The 17,531-nt window shown below is 38.9% G+C and overlaps 1 protein-coding gene across 1 annotated transcript in view; it reads right to left on the bottom strand.

Annotated features, from left to right (window-relative positions):
- VPS13B (vacuolar protein sorting 13 homolog B) overlaps positions 1-17,531 on the bottom strand; it is a 761,997-nt gene that overhangs the window by 83,491 nt on the left and 660,975 nt on the right. The window contains exons 41-43 of the mRNA XM_077748161.1: positions 8,780-8,961; positions 7,152-7,501; positions 1,807-1,968 (exon numbers count right to left, since the gene is read on the bottom strand). Coding sequence (XP_077604287.1) covers positions 1,807-1,968; positions 7,152-7,501; positions 8,780-8,961 — 694 coding nt within the window. The remainder of the gene's footprint in view (positions 1-1,806; positions 1,969-7,151; positions 7,502-8,779; positions 8,962-17,531) is intronic.

Raw genomic sequence — 17,531 nt, forward strand, 5'->3', positions numbered from 1 at the left:
CACAGAATCCGAAGCAGGCTCCAGGCTTCAAGCTGTCAGCACAGAGCCCAATGAGGGGCTTGAACCCATGAACCGTGAGATCATGACCTGAGCCAAAGTTGGACGCTTAACCGACTGAGCCACCCAGATGTCCCTGATCACCCTTCTTATCCTGGCTACAGTATCCGGGAATCTTGAGCGTCACCAAGGGCCATGGTGGTCTGTGCATCTTAAAACGACTGGGAGGGGAGGGGAGGCAGGCTTCCTCCACTTTGCTTTCTGTGGGCTGAGGCCTGAGCCTGTGTGGCTGTGGGCGCGGTGGCCACATGTTCGGTACAGCTGCCCAGGGCTGGGCCTTCCCAGAGGTTCCTCCTGTCCCTACCAGTTCACTGCTGAAAATGCAAGCACTGTGGAAACTTTTCGAATATCTAAACGGTTATAGAACAAGTATTAACATGGGTTGTCTCTGAGTTATTGGAATTATAGGTATTTTTTGGTTCTGTGTACATATCTGTATGTTCTCCCTTTTGCAAGTAGTTAAGAAACAAATCCCCAAAAGATACTTTGAAACAAACAAACTGGCCTTTATGTTACGATGGGCAAACAAGTAAACAACTTAATAAGTCTAACCTGGAAGTTCCTCGAGAGAAACAAGAGAGAACAAGGGCATGCCATTCACTCTGAAAACAGGAGTACAACATTCACGTCCTCTGAGAAATTTTTGTTAAGAGCTGCTATTAAAAAAGGATTTATGTGGCTTTTAAATTAAATAAATATTCTTAAAGAAGAATGTACTGTAGCTACTTTTCCAAAATTTATACTATTCGTGTGACAATAATGAAAGAGCAAGTAAGAAATCAGAATCTAGCTACTGGGAGGAAAGAAAGAAAAAAAAAAAAAAGGCAAGAGGGACCCAGAGGGCATAACATATTGTGAAGCTGGTCTATAGACCAGATGGGAAAACTTGTTCCCTAATCTAATGACTTTCTTTTAATCACAAGCAGTAGTTTCCTTATTACCCAGAGTTTTAGAAATACATTATTCTTGAGATGACTGCCTAGGATTTCTTTTACTCATTTAAGACCACATCTTTGTATTTAATTCATCCTGATATTATCCCTGCAGGGCATATCCCTCTAATTATTCCCATCGAAACTGACAGGAAAATGGAATTATACTACTTGGAAAACAGGCATCCTTTGGTATGTCTTGTCTCTGTGCTCCCTTGGCCACAGATTGTGAGCCGTCCTTGGAGGGCAAGGACTGTGACTTCCCTGTCTTTGAATTCCCAGGGCCCAGTACATGCCTGGCAGAGAATGTAGAAAGGAAAACTAGGAATAAGTGCATACATAAGGATAGGCAACATGTAGTACTTAGAGTATCTCAAGCACCATTCTAGTGCCGTTATGCACAGTAACTCATGTAATCCTCCCAACCTTATATGACAGGTACTATCATCATCCCCATTTTATATACGAGAAAACTGAGGCACAGAAGGTAAAGCAAGGTGCCCCAGAGCCAGGATCAAAGCCTGTGAACTCTGGCTCTGGAGTCCAAGCTCAGCATCAGCACACCCTGCTGCAAGGCTCCCCCGCTTCCCCTAGCACCTGTGCTGAACAGGGGACTGTCCCTCCCCTTCCAAGAGAAGCATGGCCGCGCTGTGCTCCCATCTCTAAACCTTTCTGGGTTTCTGTCAGATGCAGCTACACCGTGTGGTTCCTTGGGAGACTTTGAAAAAGAAATAGCTGGACACAGGCACACACATGCAGAATAAATGAATCCCCAACCTTAACAATCGCTGTGTTTGTGAGGCTGTTTCTCAGATACCTGTGGGGATTTGTGAGAGCGCCAGCTGTACTGGTGACTATGGAGACTCGCCAGCAGAATATTTTCATCGGTATCCACCTGGCCAAACCGCAGTGTCTCCTGTGTGTCATTACAGATCACAAAATGGCTGAAGACCAACTCCTCTACCTCAGGGCATTTGTTCTGAAAGAAAAAGAATACGAAAGCCAACGTGCATCAGATTAATTGCAAGATGTTTGGCAGCTGTCTGCCCGGTGGCGATTGTTACAACCCAGAAACACTAAAAGATCTGTTGTCATTAGCTCTGGTATACAAAGTATTCTATACTTCCAGGATAAGCACAAAAAATACCTTAAAGAGATCTTAAATGTTCCAAGAATATGTTTTGACTTATACTCCTGCAAAATAAATCATACACACAGAAGAGTAAAAGAACAATGAGATCCCTCAAACTTTTAACATTTTAAAATGAATTAACATGCTACAAAGAATGCTGTACTGAGTGGTGCACGTTTTTGAGCAGAGTACTGGAGGCTAGAATTACCATGTTCCTGGCCTTCTAAACTCGCCAATCAAGACCAATTACCAAAGCCACAGTTTGTACCCTACAGAAAGCAAGGATCATTTAGGTAATACATCCCCAGATCCCTTAAGGGGGAGGGTGGATGTGTGTGCGCAAATCTGCTCAGGGAGAGATGTAAACAAAACCATAACTTTCCTTCCATTGTTAAAAGGCTGAACACACAAAACAGATCAACTCCAGAGTCCGTGTAAGCCAAGCTGCAGTTTTCAAGAGCTATCCTGTTAATTGGAAAACAGTTGTTGGTGTCTGTTTCAGCTAATAGTCATCAATCAGCTCATGTCTTCCATTAATCTGCTGAGGCTCAACAAATTAGTAATATGTTCCTGTGTTGACACCTCCCCTCTCAACTTAATGGGGTCTCCACTGGTTGCTGTTATATCAAAACATGGGCAGAGTAATGGAGCATTTCTGTGCTTACTCTTTTATCACTCTGGTTAGGTTATGGCTTAAAAAGCTATAAACATACTTTTGGTAAATGAAAAGAATAGTTAGATAGATGCTCAAGTTGAGAATGCGAGAAAAAAGATCTTAATTGGTCAATCAATTTGCAGACAGTGGGAGGTACTGGTAACAGATGCTTCCCCAGTTGGCCTCTATTTCCTGGTTGTGGAGTTAAATGTCACAATGTCACACCTGGTCATTTGCCATTTTCCCAAGGGGAGAGAGAGTAAAAGGGGACACGTTACTCACGAGCATAGTGATTTGAGTATGAGACCTAGAGCCAAGGAGTCTAAGGATGAAAGTAACTGGAATGCAGCCTTGACCAAGATGCAACCTAGAGCCTCTTCAAGAACAGGTATGTTGGGAGGTAGAATCCACTCCTGGTCAACAAGGCCCCCTAAATGGGTGGGCAGTGCTTTCTGGCTGCTGTTTATGAAGAGGCCCTGACACACCTCATTCTTCCAAATACCCTTGGGGACTTCTCACTCTGTCATCCACCTATTCTCACCAAATGCCTGTTCTGAAGGAGCGGGACCTTGCTTGATAGTCACATGAATCACAATAAGGAGTCTCGGGTTAAGAGAGACCAAAGCAATTACAACCCACAATTATCTGTTGTCTACCACACTCTCTGCTGTGGCTTTTAATCATGAGTTATGATTTCAAAGCTTGGCTGCCAGTGGGGTTTAAATGTCTGGCTGATCTGGGCCCTGCTGCACCTTGAGACACTCTCCACTTGCTTGCTACCCACCAGGACTGTGAGTGCTTTCCAGCCGCTCCAACACTACATTGGCCCCCCTTTCAACTACGTTGTTCAACACGTCAACCTCCTTCCTGCCTCAGTGCCTTTCCCTTGCTTGGACCTCTTTTCCTTTGCACTTGACTAACTTCTTTCGACTCAGCTTTCAGGTTCCTGTTTTCAGATTACTTCTGAGTAGTCTTCTGGGACACCCCCAGACCAGGTCACATCCATCTATTTTATGTTCACATAATATTCTACTGTTTCACTTTCCCTTCTGGGACTAAGAAATTATTTGTTTGACTTTGGGTTCACTCTTGCCTCCACCACTAGAATCTATGCTGCATAAGGGCAGGAACCAGGTCTGTGTTATTTGCTATTTTTGTCTCCACTACTCAGCATAATGCCTGGCACATAAGTATTCGATGGACACTTACGAAACAAACACAAATTTAAAATTATAAATGAATACATGTTCATAGTAGAAAAATCAGAAAATACAAAAAGTATAGATTTTTTTTAACTCTCTAACTTTACACTCAAAGAACTGCTGTCAATATTTTCGTGGATTTTCTTCTAGCAATTTTTCCTCTTCGGAATGTCCTGACTATTCCTATTCTAGTCCCTACTATCTAATCCTGTTTGTATGCCTTACATATTTGAAGGTTTATAAACCTTTAATCAAACTGGAGTCACAGTGTATAATTATTTTGATGAGATTTTTCCATTTAGCATTATATAATCAACATAAACTGCTCTCCTTGTAAACATTTTTCTCTCCTTTAGGTCCAAGAGCACAAACATGAAGAAAGGGATAGGACTCCAAACTCCCACTTAGATAGGTATCCTGAGATTGAAAGTCAGTTTTCATAATGAATTGGGATCAATTTGCTGGTAACACAGAGGTTAAGTTACCAGATGGGGCTTGAGTAGGAAAAAAAAAATCATATTACTTTCCTCATCTCTAAAAACTGACCTTTAATAAATGATGAGTGTTTTAGAAAAATGTAAATGGAAGAACACAAGGGGGTTGTTTACATTTTTCTACGGAATACTCAAAGTCCTCAGGGAACTGTTTCTCTACTGTCCCTTCATCTGTGGAGTTCATTACAACTGTAATAAGTATTTCTTAGAGTGTCTTAAATTCTGGTATATTATAAAACAGTCCGTACACATTTTATATGACATCATATTGTCTAAATCTCAGGATGCTCACTCAGATTTATAATTAAAAGATGACTTATTCACAGTTAAGATTTGTGCTGGAGTGTTGGACAGGCATTTGCAACTAAACAGAGACAGACATCATTCTGGTGTAAGATAAGACACATGAGCATAACCTTTATTTTTAAGTAAAAATCCCCTTTAAATGTTATTCTGTCCAATTGTGGAATATGACATAGAAATATAAAGTAAACTGCAAGTGGCATTTTGGGGCCTTAATCTGGTTTCACAACCATTTATAAAAGAGAAAAAAAAAAGGAAACTACAGTCTGAGAAATCAGACACTGATGAAGGCTTCTGTTAATCTTGAACTTGTGACCTAAAGGTGAAAGGCCAAATTGTTTCATGCTTCAACTGTCTGGTCCATCTACACTGGATACAAATGACTTCTCTCAGATAGGAATCTGATAAAAGTATGTGGCCAACTCAAATAACTCACCTTTCTTATTCAATTCCTATTTCTCATCGGCAATAATTAGACGATATGTGAGCATTGTACACAAGTAGAATCCAAGCTTGGGAAACTAAGCTTCCCCTCTAAGGGAATAAACCACATTCAGAATTTCTTAGAAACAATGAACTTAATAACCCTCTATAAACCCATTTCAATGTCAAATGTCCTATAATTTCAAAGTAGTGCATTTTTGTATTTACATTAGAATACAGAGGGTTAGATGCCTACCACATTAAAACTTGGTGGCAAGTACCCTTGACATGGGAGGAAACAAGAAAATTACAGCAACAATTACAGAAGTATATCCTCTTGTGGCTCATGTTAACATTGCCAAATCCCTGTATAAATCAGAATCAACTATTCATAGAATGTACCTGTCAGCAATATGCTACGTGACATATGGCTCTACTTAATCAAATATACAATTCCATTTAAAAAAAAACTCAGAATATTCCTTCAAGGCACTGTGTTAGCCAGTCAGTCATTCACACTCTGATGTGGTTTAAAACATTTAAATATTTATGCACCGTATTTTATTTATATGTATAGCTGTGTCTAAGAGCATATTTTTACTCTGGAAGGAAACTGATATTTCTGAAGGCCATTTTGCAGTAGTTGCTACACATGAGTCCTCTAATAATGGCCCTGATACCAAGACAAAAATATCCTGGGTTTAAATGCTCTATCAATGACTCTTTTATATTTTCTAGTTTTGTTTTTTATTAAATGCATTGTTCAAAATATGACAAAAAACAGAAATTGGAGCCATGGAGGTTTTTTTCACATCACTATTCGAACCAGCTGCAAAGATTTAGATCACACTAGCTCTTATTTTACGCATGTCCTCTGCAACAAGAAAACCATGGAATGCCCTTAAAAAAGAATTTTAAAATACAAAACAGATGTGTTATCTTCTTTCCCTTTGCTATTGTAGTGCCATGTTAGGTAATTAATTCCTTAGTCTTATATAGGTCTTCATGCATATAAAGAAAAGAGTTTATTCCCATAAAAATTCTTAAGTTAGCGAACTCAAAGGCCCCCTCTCCTACTCCCTCTCCACATGAGGTCAGTGCAGGATGAAGGGCCATTTCCCCTGGGGAGTCAGCTATGCACAAATGCAAGTAGCATATACAAAATGTGGGGAAATGTCTCAGCTTAAAGAGCAACACAAACTTTATGGAAATACAATATTATACTGACAATCAGCCAGGAAGCAGAAATGATTTGTTCTTATATTGCTGAGCACGTTATTATCCAAATGTTCTGTGATATTATTTTCATGCCAGTGGCATGGACAGGTTCTTCATTTTAAATGTGCCATCCAGCAGAGACTTACACTTCATCTCCTTTTTTTTTGATATGGCTACTTTTTGGCAAGAGAGAAAAGTAAAAAAAAAAAAAAATGATCGATCAAGAGTCTTCAACTGATTGAAAAACGGCAGAAGGATAGTAGGGGAAAAGATCAAGACTATTTGGGCTCACATATTTCTTCTTGCTGCTTTTTCTCTTTGAAAAGATGAAGTGCTTACTATCAGAAAGGCTCACACAGGTTCTCCATTTTTGCAATGGGTGCTTAGACAATTTGATACATAACTAAGTTGAAGCTTTGGCAAAGTAAAGCCATAATACTTGGAAAAAATTTCTGGGAATATGTTACTTTCCACACAGATGTGGTACATTAGTCACAAAAATGTGGGCATGATCTCCTATGCATGTGTAGAGAACCCATACTCTCCAAAGCTTTGAAAAATAACATGCATCACTTTGCCAAAACAGAGAAAACCCCAAATATTACGGTGCCCATCAAATTCTTCATTCTCTCCCATTTTTTTTTGTGCTTAATTTACTATTAGAAGTGATAACATGGAGCGCCTAGTAAAAGATCACACGCAGGCACACTGTAAAGAGTTCTGGATGTGCATTACCTGCTGCCAAGCTTGTACTGCAGTGTTGAGAGAATGTACCACATGTTGCCCGAAGTTTACACATATCGAGTCCACTATCACACTGCAGTCGAGCAGCTTCTCTGCTGCATCGTGGGCAACAGCAATCTGCCCGAAGATGCTGAAGGGCTTCACCACGCTTTGCATCGTGACATTCCTGCACTCTAGAAGTTTACAGTCCGCTTGAGCTGAGAACCGGATCTCCTGACAGACAGAACTATTGTTCCATTGTCGAAGATACAGGTGCGGCTCTTTGAAGGCAATGATCATGTATTCAAGTTCAGAGGGCACATTTTTATCAGAAATAAATGGGTGTAGGTATTGTGGTGGAGCTGTTGAGCAAACAAACAAGAAAAATAGCAGTTGAGAGGAGCCAATATCTTATGGAAACAAAGGGATGACATTTAAATTATGCACTTTTTGGTTACTGAGTTCTTTATTTGCTGCTTAAGAAATGCAAAGATTCTGTTGAAGGCACTGTCATATTTGAGTGACCCGCTGATATTTGCAAACAAAATTGTTTTGTTCAATCAGCACGTCTCAAACATATCTACATTCACTTTCACAGACAAAAATTTTATCACGGAAGAAAACAAGTAAAATGAGGAGGAGGTAAGTATCTAAGGAGAGTTTTATGAAATGCTCTGTATCTATCAACCAAATCTCAAAAACAAAAACATGACTCAAAGAGAGTTAGAAAAAGCAGGTTAAATTCTTTTTTTTTTTTTTTGCTGAAAAGGCAAGATGCTTAACAGCAGCTGTGTTTAGTTTTAATCTGATTTTTAAAATCTGATTCATTTTCCTTTTCCATTACATGTAGGTTGAAAACCTGGATCAAAATGTTCTAACTAGGAATGGTCTGGTACAGACTTTCAGGCATAAGTATTCATGTAACATTAGTAAATTTATAAAAGGCCACTTTTTAAAATTTGTGTGTATGGGAAAATTTAATCTTTCACCTTACCAACTTGTAAAATTGACAGTCCTTTCAATTACTGGAGAATTTGCCCATCTTTTGTAGAATGTATTCATGCTTTTGAAGTTGGGTAATATCAAATACTTTTGGAATTTACCCATCATTAATGTAATAGCTCAAGACATAGAACAGAAACAGATGTACTTCTTTCAAAAAGATCCTAATTGGAATAATAGTAAAACTGGCAATTTTCGTAACTTCCCTGAAAATTGTCATTAGGAAGCATGCAAAATCATGTCAGTTCAATACTATTGGTAATCTATATAATAGGGCCATATATAGTTCAACAGCATAGGAGATAAGTAAGGGGTACACCTGTTCTACGAAGTCAACTTCAGAATAAATTTGCCAGTGTCATGAGGGGAAATGAGTGCCTCATCTAAAAATTTCCACCACCATGTGGGTGGCAGCCAGTAGGGAGAGGGGTTTGGGTAGTGGAAGTGATTAACAATCACAGCACTCTGAGACGTCACTAATACTGTGACTTATAGAATGAAAATCCATCCATGACTTTTTACTTCCTGAAAAGAAAATAAGTTATCTGGGTAAAAATTGATGAACTGTATCTTGAGAACACTCAAGAAAAACCGTAAGTATTAACTGGATGTTATTCTGATATGGAAGTAAAGAGTACCTGTGCCTAGTTGATCAAGGTGATGACAAAGATGGAACTCCAGGTGAGCAAACTGGAAGGAAATGCAAAGAGATGGGACAAACCATGGGGTAAAACAGGAGTCGACTCTGGTACAGGCAGCTAGGGCTGTTGGAGTTACAAGCTGGTCGCAGGTGCTTTGAGAACCAGATTCACTTGCAGAGCTATGGGAAATAAGTAATAAAAGAAGATCAATAGCCTAGATTTCCCAGTACTGTATATGTAAACTGTCTTTCTATAAGGGTTTCTAAAGCTAGCACTCGTAATCCTATAGTTATGTTATCAAATCTCCTGTATTTACTCACATAATCTGGTTGTTTTTAAAAATTAATTTCATGCTGTCTATGGTCTATAAGTTATTATTAGAAAAATTTCAAAGGATTCCTCCAGGTCATGTTGGCCTACCTCCAACCCAATTTTCTTCCATCCACATCTAACATAATTTATAGGCAACTTGGCCTTCTATTAGTTTAAGGCCAACACAATTTGGCGCATGACTCTGCTGTTCAAAAACCCAATACTGTCAGTGTCACTATAAACGCTTCACTTTGTTTTACTTCTTCAGATTGTCCATATCCATATTGCCATGAGTTAGTCGATATGCTTTATTAAACACCCACTAAATACTAGGAGGTATAAAAGTTATGATCATGACCAGAAGAACCAAGGTCCTGTGGACAATTACACGCGTGGGTCCTCTCTTCACTGGCCCATCCTCCTAACATCATTTTAAACAGGTAAAATCTCATTAAAAGGATCAGTGAAGGCATCTGTAGGGGGGAAGAATTTGTACATGGTGACTGCTGGTGTCTGTGGGAAACATGCCACCTTGCTGTCTTGCCTCAGGGCTAGGTACATTCTGGTAATTGTGGATCACTGAGTAGATGCTGCCCCATTCTCTCTCATTATCCTCCACCTTCTTCTTTCCAAACCTGAAACTTGTTCTACAGCTATGGTAGCCTGGCTTCCAAGTCTATGAGGAGCCTACTGGAGAAACACTGTGATTTACAGTATCCTGGGGAGAACTACAAAAGGAAAACTAAGGAAATAAATCCTTGGTTTTCAAAAAAGTCACTGGGTAACTGGTGATACAAAATATGTAGACATTTAGAAATGTTATCAAATAGAACAACCAGCCAGGAACAGGAAAGTCAAGAAGTGCTACCAGAGCAGAAACACGAGAGGAACTCAGAATGGCGTGAGGTGCATCATGTGGGATTCTCAGGATGTGAATCCTCAGCTAAGTGTTGAAAGACGTTGTGAAAATGAAAGCTAGGAGCATTCCAACACATTTACTATGTAACTTTAAGGGGTTTATAGTTATGTGGTGGTATTTACTGCAATGTTAGTAAATCTCCAGTGCCTGCAAAGAAAACACAAACTCTGAGGCAGCTTGTTACTGGTTACACACTATGTCCAAAAAATGCATCTAAGTATATTCTGAAACTTCTAGAAATGGGCATACTAATCCAAACCGCCTTCTAGGAATTTATTTGTGGCGTTACTAATAACAGATTTCACTCACTAGGTAAAAACTTGTATTTATTCAGAAAGAGTAAAGCGTAATAGTTGTACATGTGTTTTGCGCACTTGAACTACTTTCAGAAGTTGTTACAAATAAGGCATATGTAAGTTGAAATATTATTAAAAATCCAGGCGAGAGTTCCAGGAGATCAGTTTTAAAATAGTGAGTACTTATAGATGGATTAGGAGAAACTTAACGGACCACGGGGGAGGAGAAGGGGAAAAATAGTTGGAGAGAGGGAGGGAGGCAAACCATGAGAGACTTGAATACTGAGAACAAACTGAGGGCTGATGGGGGTGGGGGAGAGGGGAAGGGGGGTGATGGGCATGGAGGAGGGAACTTGTTGGGATGAGCACTGGGTGTTATATGGAATCCAACTTGACAAACTATGAAAGAAAAAAAATGAAACCTTAAAAAATAAAATAAAATAAAATAAAATGGTGAGTACACAATTTGAGGTGTTTATCTGAAATGTTTTTCTTGCTAACTACAATTTTTGACACTCTTGAGATTTTCCAAGGTTTATTTTCCTATCTTTAAAGTAGCAAATGCTATATATAACATATTGAAAAAGGCTGCTAAAACATGAATATGTGCTACAATAAATAACAAATTAATTCTTTCCTTTTTTCTAAACTAAATGTACACATAAATTTTTTTGTATTTTGCCACTTCCTTTACTATTTTATAAAATGCTCTTTCATGAGCCCTAGCATAATAGACAAATGTCTATTATGAATGTCCCATAGAAACAGGGACATTACAAATATTAGAGACAAAAATTAAGAACGCTGTAAATAACTTCATTCTGTTTATAGTGTTTGTCTTTTGGTAGATCTGAACTTTTTCTTTAAGATTTTTATTTTTAAAGTTTTTTTATTTTTGAGAGAGACAGAGACAGAGACAGCGTGAGCAGGAGAGGGACAGAGAGAGAGAGAGAGAGAGAGAGAGAGAGAGAGAGAGAGAGAATCCCAAGCAGGCTTCATGCTGCCAGCACAGATCCCGATGTAGGACTCAAACTCACAAAACCATGAGATCATGACCTGAGCTGAAACCAAGATTTGGACCCCCAACTGATTTTATTTTTAAGTAATGTCTACACCCAACATGGGGCTTGAACTTATAACCCCGAGATAAAGAATATCATGCTCTACAGACTGAGCCAGCCAAGCACCCCAGACTTGAGCTTTTTAAGGCAGATCTTTCAGATAACTTGGGGGAGCAGTCATAGTCACGTGATTACTTCCAGGCCTTGGCCGAGGGTGGGGCGGGGGAGCTGTTGCCTCTTATGGTCCTCATGGTACAATTTGATAATGTATACATAAATTTTTAGAGAGACATTTTTTTTGGCTTATATAGTAACTCCTAACATACTCAAGTAGTAATATTCCTTCAATCTTAAAATCCTGACTAAAATGGTTGCTGAGCTAATCTATGTTTAAAAATTCAGATGTACTGAAAAATTGGGAGTCAAAATTAAAATTAAAATTTCTTAGGCAGAAAATTAATAGGTATATACAATCTGAATGTACTTTAAATGTATTTTAAATCAGTAAAATTATAGTTTTTCCACACTCAATTTGATCATTACACTATAAAAGTAGCATATATATGTCTACCTCTTACACAAGGATTAGAAAGATCTCAATAGTTGGGGCACCTGGGTGGGGCTCTGTCGGTTAAACGTCCAATTTTGGCTCAGGTTATGATCTTGCGGTTTCTGAGTTCAAGCACCGTGTAGAGCTCTGTGCTGACAGCTCAGAGCCTGAAGCTTGCTTTGGATTATGACTCCTTCTCTCTCTGTTTCTCCCCCACGCACTCTCTGTCTCTCAAAAAATAAATGTTAAAAAATTTTTAAAAAAGATCTCAATAGTAATATATGATAGTGATGACCCTCATAGGGACACTAGGAGCAGCTGTATTTGTATAATTTCCTTAATTAGGTACAATGGACTTTGATCCAGATATCAAATGGAAAAACATAATTTATGAGATGTGTATTCAGCAGGACTAGAGAGGAAAGTCAAAACGGTGATTCCTAGGAGTAATACCTCTCAAACAGTAATATACAGAACTCAAGATTCAGGAGTTAGTTGAAATATCTCTAAGATCCTAATGGAAACTCAAATTCTTAGAATAGTGGAAATATTCTAAAAAGTGGAGAATATGGCAGGAGTTTTACATGTCCACATCTTCATTTTAGCCAACAGGTTACTTATCAACTGTCCTCTAGAGGGGTGATTTATAGAGGGGGATCACTTCTTTAAAACAAGGAATGTTTTAGTCAGTCTGTGTCATGATGGATCCACAGGCACTGCTTGGACCAAGGCACAGCCTGTAAAGATTCACCCCTGGAAGCCTTTCTGGGGTAAACCTCTATAGCAGTGCAGGTACCCAAAAATGATCTGGCTTGGTTGATGAAGGCTTGAGATTTTCTCTGGATCTCTCTGTAGTAGGAAGGGTTTTATGCTTTATAAAACAGACAATAACTGGGTGAGAGACCCTAGTGAAGATGGTTGCATTTCTATCACTGATAGTACAACACTGGATGAGTTATATCACCACCTGGCTAAATCTCTGTTTTTTTAATTTGTAAAATGGCTAAATCTCTGTTTTTTTAATTTGTAAAATGGGTTATGAATGGGTAACTGAATGGCTGAGTATTACAGGAGATACTACATACGAACTGTTCAGTATAATATCTAACACTCCTTAACAGAAGAACAGAATTCTATTTTTAGTTGGCAAACAGGGTTCCATGCTGGTTACTTAGTTTAACATTAACTGTTGGTGATGACCTTTAGCTCTCAAAAGAGTCTTACAGTAGCACATTGACATTCATCTCAGTGTGGCACGGTCTCTCAATACTCGTTCACCTAAACTCTCTTCTGCTTCCTGAAAAAACACTGCTCTGTCCATCCTGGGAGAGAGCTGCATGGTTAAGAGAATACAAGGGAGGATGTCTGTGTCTCTGCATCAAGTTCACTCCACCCTGAGAATCATCATTTTAAAAATGTTTTAATTATAACCCAAAGTAAAAATACACTTTTATTGTACTCTAGTATACATCTAAAATGGGTGGGTGGGAAAAGGTAGGTTTATTAAAAATAAAAAATATATATATAACATAAATATACTATTATCTATAACAGAATATATATTATGAATATATATTATAAATATACTATTATATATAACACACATTTACTATTTTAACCAAGTGTACAGTTCAGTGGAATTAAGTACATTCACATTATTGTGCAACTGTCAGTGCTATCCACCTCCATAATTTGTTATCTTTCTACACTCAAACTCTATTATCATTTCAACAGTAACTCCCTTTTCCCCTTTCCCAACCCCCCAATGAACACCATTCTACTCTGTCTCTATGAATTTGCTACTCTTGGTATCTCATATAAGTAGAATTATACAGTATTTGTCCTTTTCACACCAATATTTTTACTTTATTAAAAGAATTTAGGCTGCAACCTGTTAAACTGATTTCATGAGCCACTAAAAGTGTTGTAATCCATGGCTTAAAAAACAGGTGTAGGGGCGCCTGGGTGGCTTAGTCGGTTAAGCGTCCGACTTTCGCTTAGGTCATGATCTCGCGGTTCGTGGGTTCGAGCCCCGCGTCGGGCTCTGTGCTGACAGCCAGCTCAGAGCCTAGAGCCTGTTTCAGTCTGTGACTCCCTCTCTCTCTGACCCTCCCCTGCTCACGCTGTCTCTCTCTCTCTCTCCTACAAATAAATAAAAAACATTAAAAAAAAACAAAAACAAAAACAGGTGTAAACAGGCCTTCAGGTAAAGGACTCTTTTGTACCTTTTGGTAAAAAAAGAGACTCTTCCACAGTTCAGAGAATAAGCACATGACACAGAGCCTTTTGTGTCATATTACTATCATCAGCCTAGAAACTTTAGATGAACACTGAACACTATGGGGAATGTGTAAGGGAAGAAGGATTACCTAGCAGAAGACCAGCTCCCTGTTGTTACATAGAGTTCAATCACCAACCCAGAGGCAATAGTAAAAGGCTTCAAAAAGACACGTGGGGAAAAATACAAGCGTCCCTTCCCCCCTGGGGGAAGAGAAGGCAAAACTTAGGTTTAGCCCTCATAAAGAATATTCTGGTTTACACCTAAATGGTTTAGGAAAGTCAAAGGATTTTTTAAAATGGTACATAACAAATTTAGGTGTATCTAAAAGTGTACATCCAAGTAGCCAGATGGAAAGGAACAGAATCTGGAGGCCACAGTCACCTTCTGGCAGGAGAAAGTTCAACTGGTGGAGAGAAAAGAAACAATCTGGGGGCACCTTGGTGGCTCAGTTGGTTAAGGGGTTAAGCGTCCAATTTCGGCTCAGGTCATGATCTCGCGGTTCGTGGGTTCGAGCCCCGTGTCGGGCTCTGTGTTGACAGCTAGCTCAGAGCCTGGAACCTGTTTCGGATTCTGTATCTCTCTCTCTCTCTGACCCTCCCCTGCTCACGCTGTCTCTCTCTCTGAAATAAATAAAACATTTAAAAAAAAGAAACAAATAAAAGAAAAAAAAGAAACAATCTAGAGACTTGAGCATCACAATGCTCTTTCTCTAATTCCTTCACTGTCTGTCTATGCAACAATCAAGGCTTTGGAAAATGAAGAGCATCTCTTCTTCTTCTTCTTCTTCTTCAAAAAAAAAGCTGCTGGCAACTGTCTCAAAGATTACCAAATATGAGGAGATTGTGGCCTCTTTCATGGGAACAGTGGGCGTAGGAGAAAAAATTTTGTTTTGGCACTACCAAAGATGACATTACCCAAAATTCTCACCAGGGTTTCAATTTTCATTGCATGAAGAGAGAGCCGCACACCCATAAGCCACTTTTCCCCCTAAGATGCTTTCTTCCATTAAGCATTTTGGGGGTGGGGATAAAAAGTCCTAATAAGCAATCTGGTTTCACATATTCAAATGTTGTGACAAAATGACCATGCAATATGTACAACAAACTACCAAAGGCTTGGCACAGGTGACGGGAGTTTAGCATTATCATCAAACAACTGGTAATAAAGTTAACTGGGCATATATATCAAGATCTGCACATTTATTACTATGCTATGTAATAATTACCTGTAATTTGTGTGACTGGACATAGTCACATACTTCTGGAATTAGTCATTTGGAGTGAAGGTAAGAGGGGGAAACAAGTTACGACAGTTTTCTGGTCCATCAGAAGACATCTAATTGATCCCAAACCCAGGGAACCTAGCAGAGTGGCCCAAAGCCTGAGAACTGGGCCTACCAGTCTGCTTCCCTTTTTTTTTTCTCCCCTTCAAGGGCCAGTCACTGGGTAAGAAACTGAACATTCCAAATAGAGTGTGTAGTTACTTTGTTTGCTCTCTAGATCCACCTTCCATACCCTTCCTCATCCTCTTCTCTGCCACTGGACTCTATCAACAAGCTGCTTCGTCCTCTGGCTTGTTCTTTGGCTCAGCCAGCAGGAGGTGCCCAAAGGAGATGAGAAGGAGAGGAGAGGGGCTGAGGCAGGTAGTCCCCTGGTCCCTTCAGGTCTAAGAATGGGACAGTTTCCCCGGGTCCTCCAGGGTGCTGTACCATCGCTTAGTCCTGCCCACAGCTTTGAAGTCACTCTACTTCAAACGCTACCTTCAGAAAAGCATAATCATTACCAATCATTCATTTTCATATGATCAAGCAAAGCAGTGGTTAAAGATGGTGGAATGTAATTATTACAAATCCACAGGCAATGAATTAAAGGTAATCTACCTGTATGGGGCAAACAGACAAAGGCTTAAGAGACTGGCTCTTTTGTCTCCAGTACTTTGTAATGAAGGCTACCTGCTACCCTTTGGACTGGTTAGTTCATATTCATTTCTTAAAACCTCAACTCAGAAATCAGTTTCTCAAGGCCAAATACCTAGCTGGTGATGGATCCTGAACTTAAGTCCAGGTCTTCTAACTTGGAATTTTCTATTAAATAGTGCTTCTATTTGCATACATACAGTGATGCTTATTACCACTGAGCTGCCCTATACTGTTGTAACTTTATGTCAGTTGTAGACAAGATGCTTTTTCTTCTTTTTTTTTAAAGATTAAGCTTGGGGTGCCTGGGTGGCTCAGTCAGTTAAGCGTCAGGTAATGATCTCAGGTCATGATCTCACAGTTCGTGGGTTCAAGCCCTGCGTCGGGCTCTGTGCTGACAGCTAGCTCAGAACGGAGACTGTTTCAGATTCTGTGTCTCCCTCTCTTTCTGACCCTCCCCTGTTCATGCTGTCTTTCTCTCTCAGAAATAAATTTAAAAAAACCATTAAAAAAATTAAAAAAAGATTAAGATTCATGGGACTTATTTTTATAAACTTTCTTCCTGGAATGTACAATAATCTGATGAATATCCTTCTCAAACTACTGAGAATATTAAGATAATCTCTAATCATAAAAGCATCGGGTTTTTATCCGGTTCTAAATTTCTCGTGACAGAATATACTGGAGCTAACTGTAACAGTTTTCTTTCTACATGAAATGCTGACGTATTATTATAGCACTAATGTTTTCTTTGTAGAAATTGGATAAAATAGATTTACTGTTCCTTTCAAAAAGTGTCTTAGTAGGGTCTGATTATGTGGACTTTTAAACCAACTCTTTAAATTTAATTTCATTAATATCAAATTCTATCTGAAAAATGGTTAATGTCAAACAAAGCAAGATCAATTGTGAAATATTAGGTAACTTGAAAAGTCCCAGGTGAGGACAAAAGATCTGTGATTACACTGTCAAAAGCGTGGTGAAAAATTGCCTGAATTTGATTGTCTGCATAAATTTCCATTCCCTAAAGGTTCCACATTTCTGTAGTGCTAAGCCTACCACAAAAGTAATTTTTATGAATGTTTCAGATTCAGGGGAATTAACCTTGTCTGAAATGCCTCTTTCAATGCTGAAAATGCATTCTTTCATGATTAGAATCAAGAAATGATTTCTAAAAAAAAAAAAAAAAAAAAAAAAAAAAAAAAAAAAAATTTTTAATTTGAGAGAATGAGTGTGAACAAGCAGGGGAGAAGAACAGAGGGAGGGAAAGAGAATCCTAAGCAGGCTGCATAGTCAGCACAGAGCCTGACGTGGGGCTCGATCCCACAACCTNAAAAAAAAAAAAAATTGAAAAAAAAAAAAAAAAAAAAAAAAAAAAAAAAAGAAATGATTTCTAATTTCATACTCCTAATGAA

This window comes from Crocuta crocuta, unplaced genomic scaffold, assembly GCF_008692635.1.
Source record: "Crocuta crocuta isolate KB4526 unplaced genomic scaffold, BGI_CrCroc_1.0 scaffold39, whole genome shotgun sequence".
Taxonomy (NCBI): domain Eukaryota; kingdom Metazoa; phylum Chordata; class Mammalia; order Carnivora; family Hyaenidae; genus Crocuta; species Crocuta crocuta.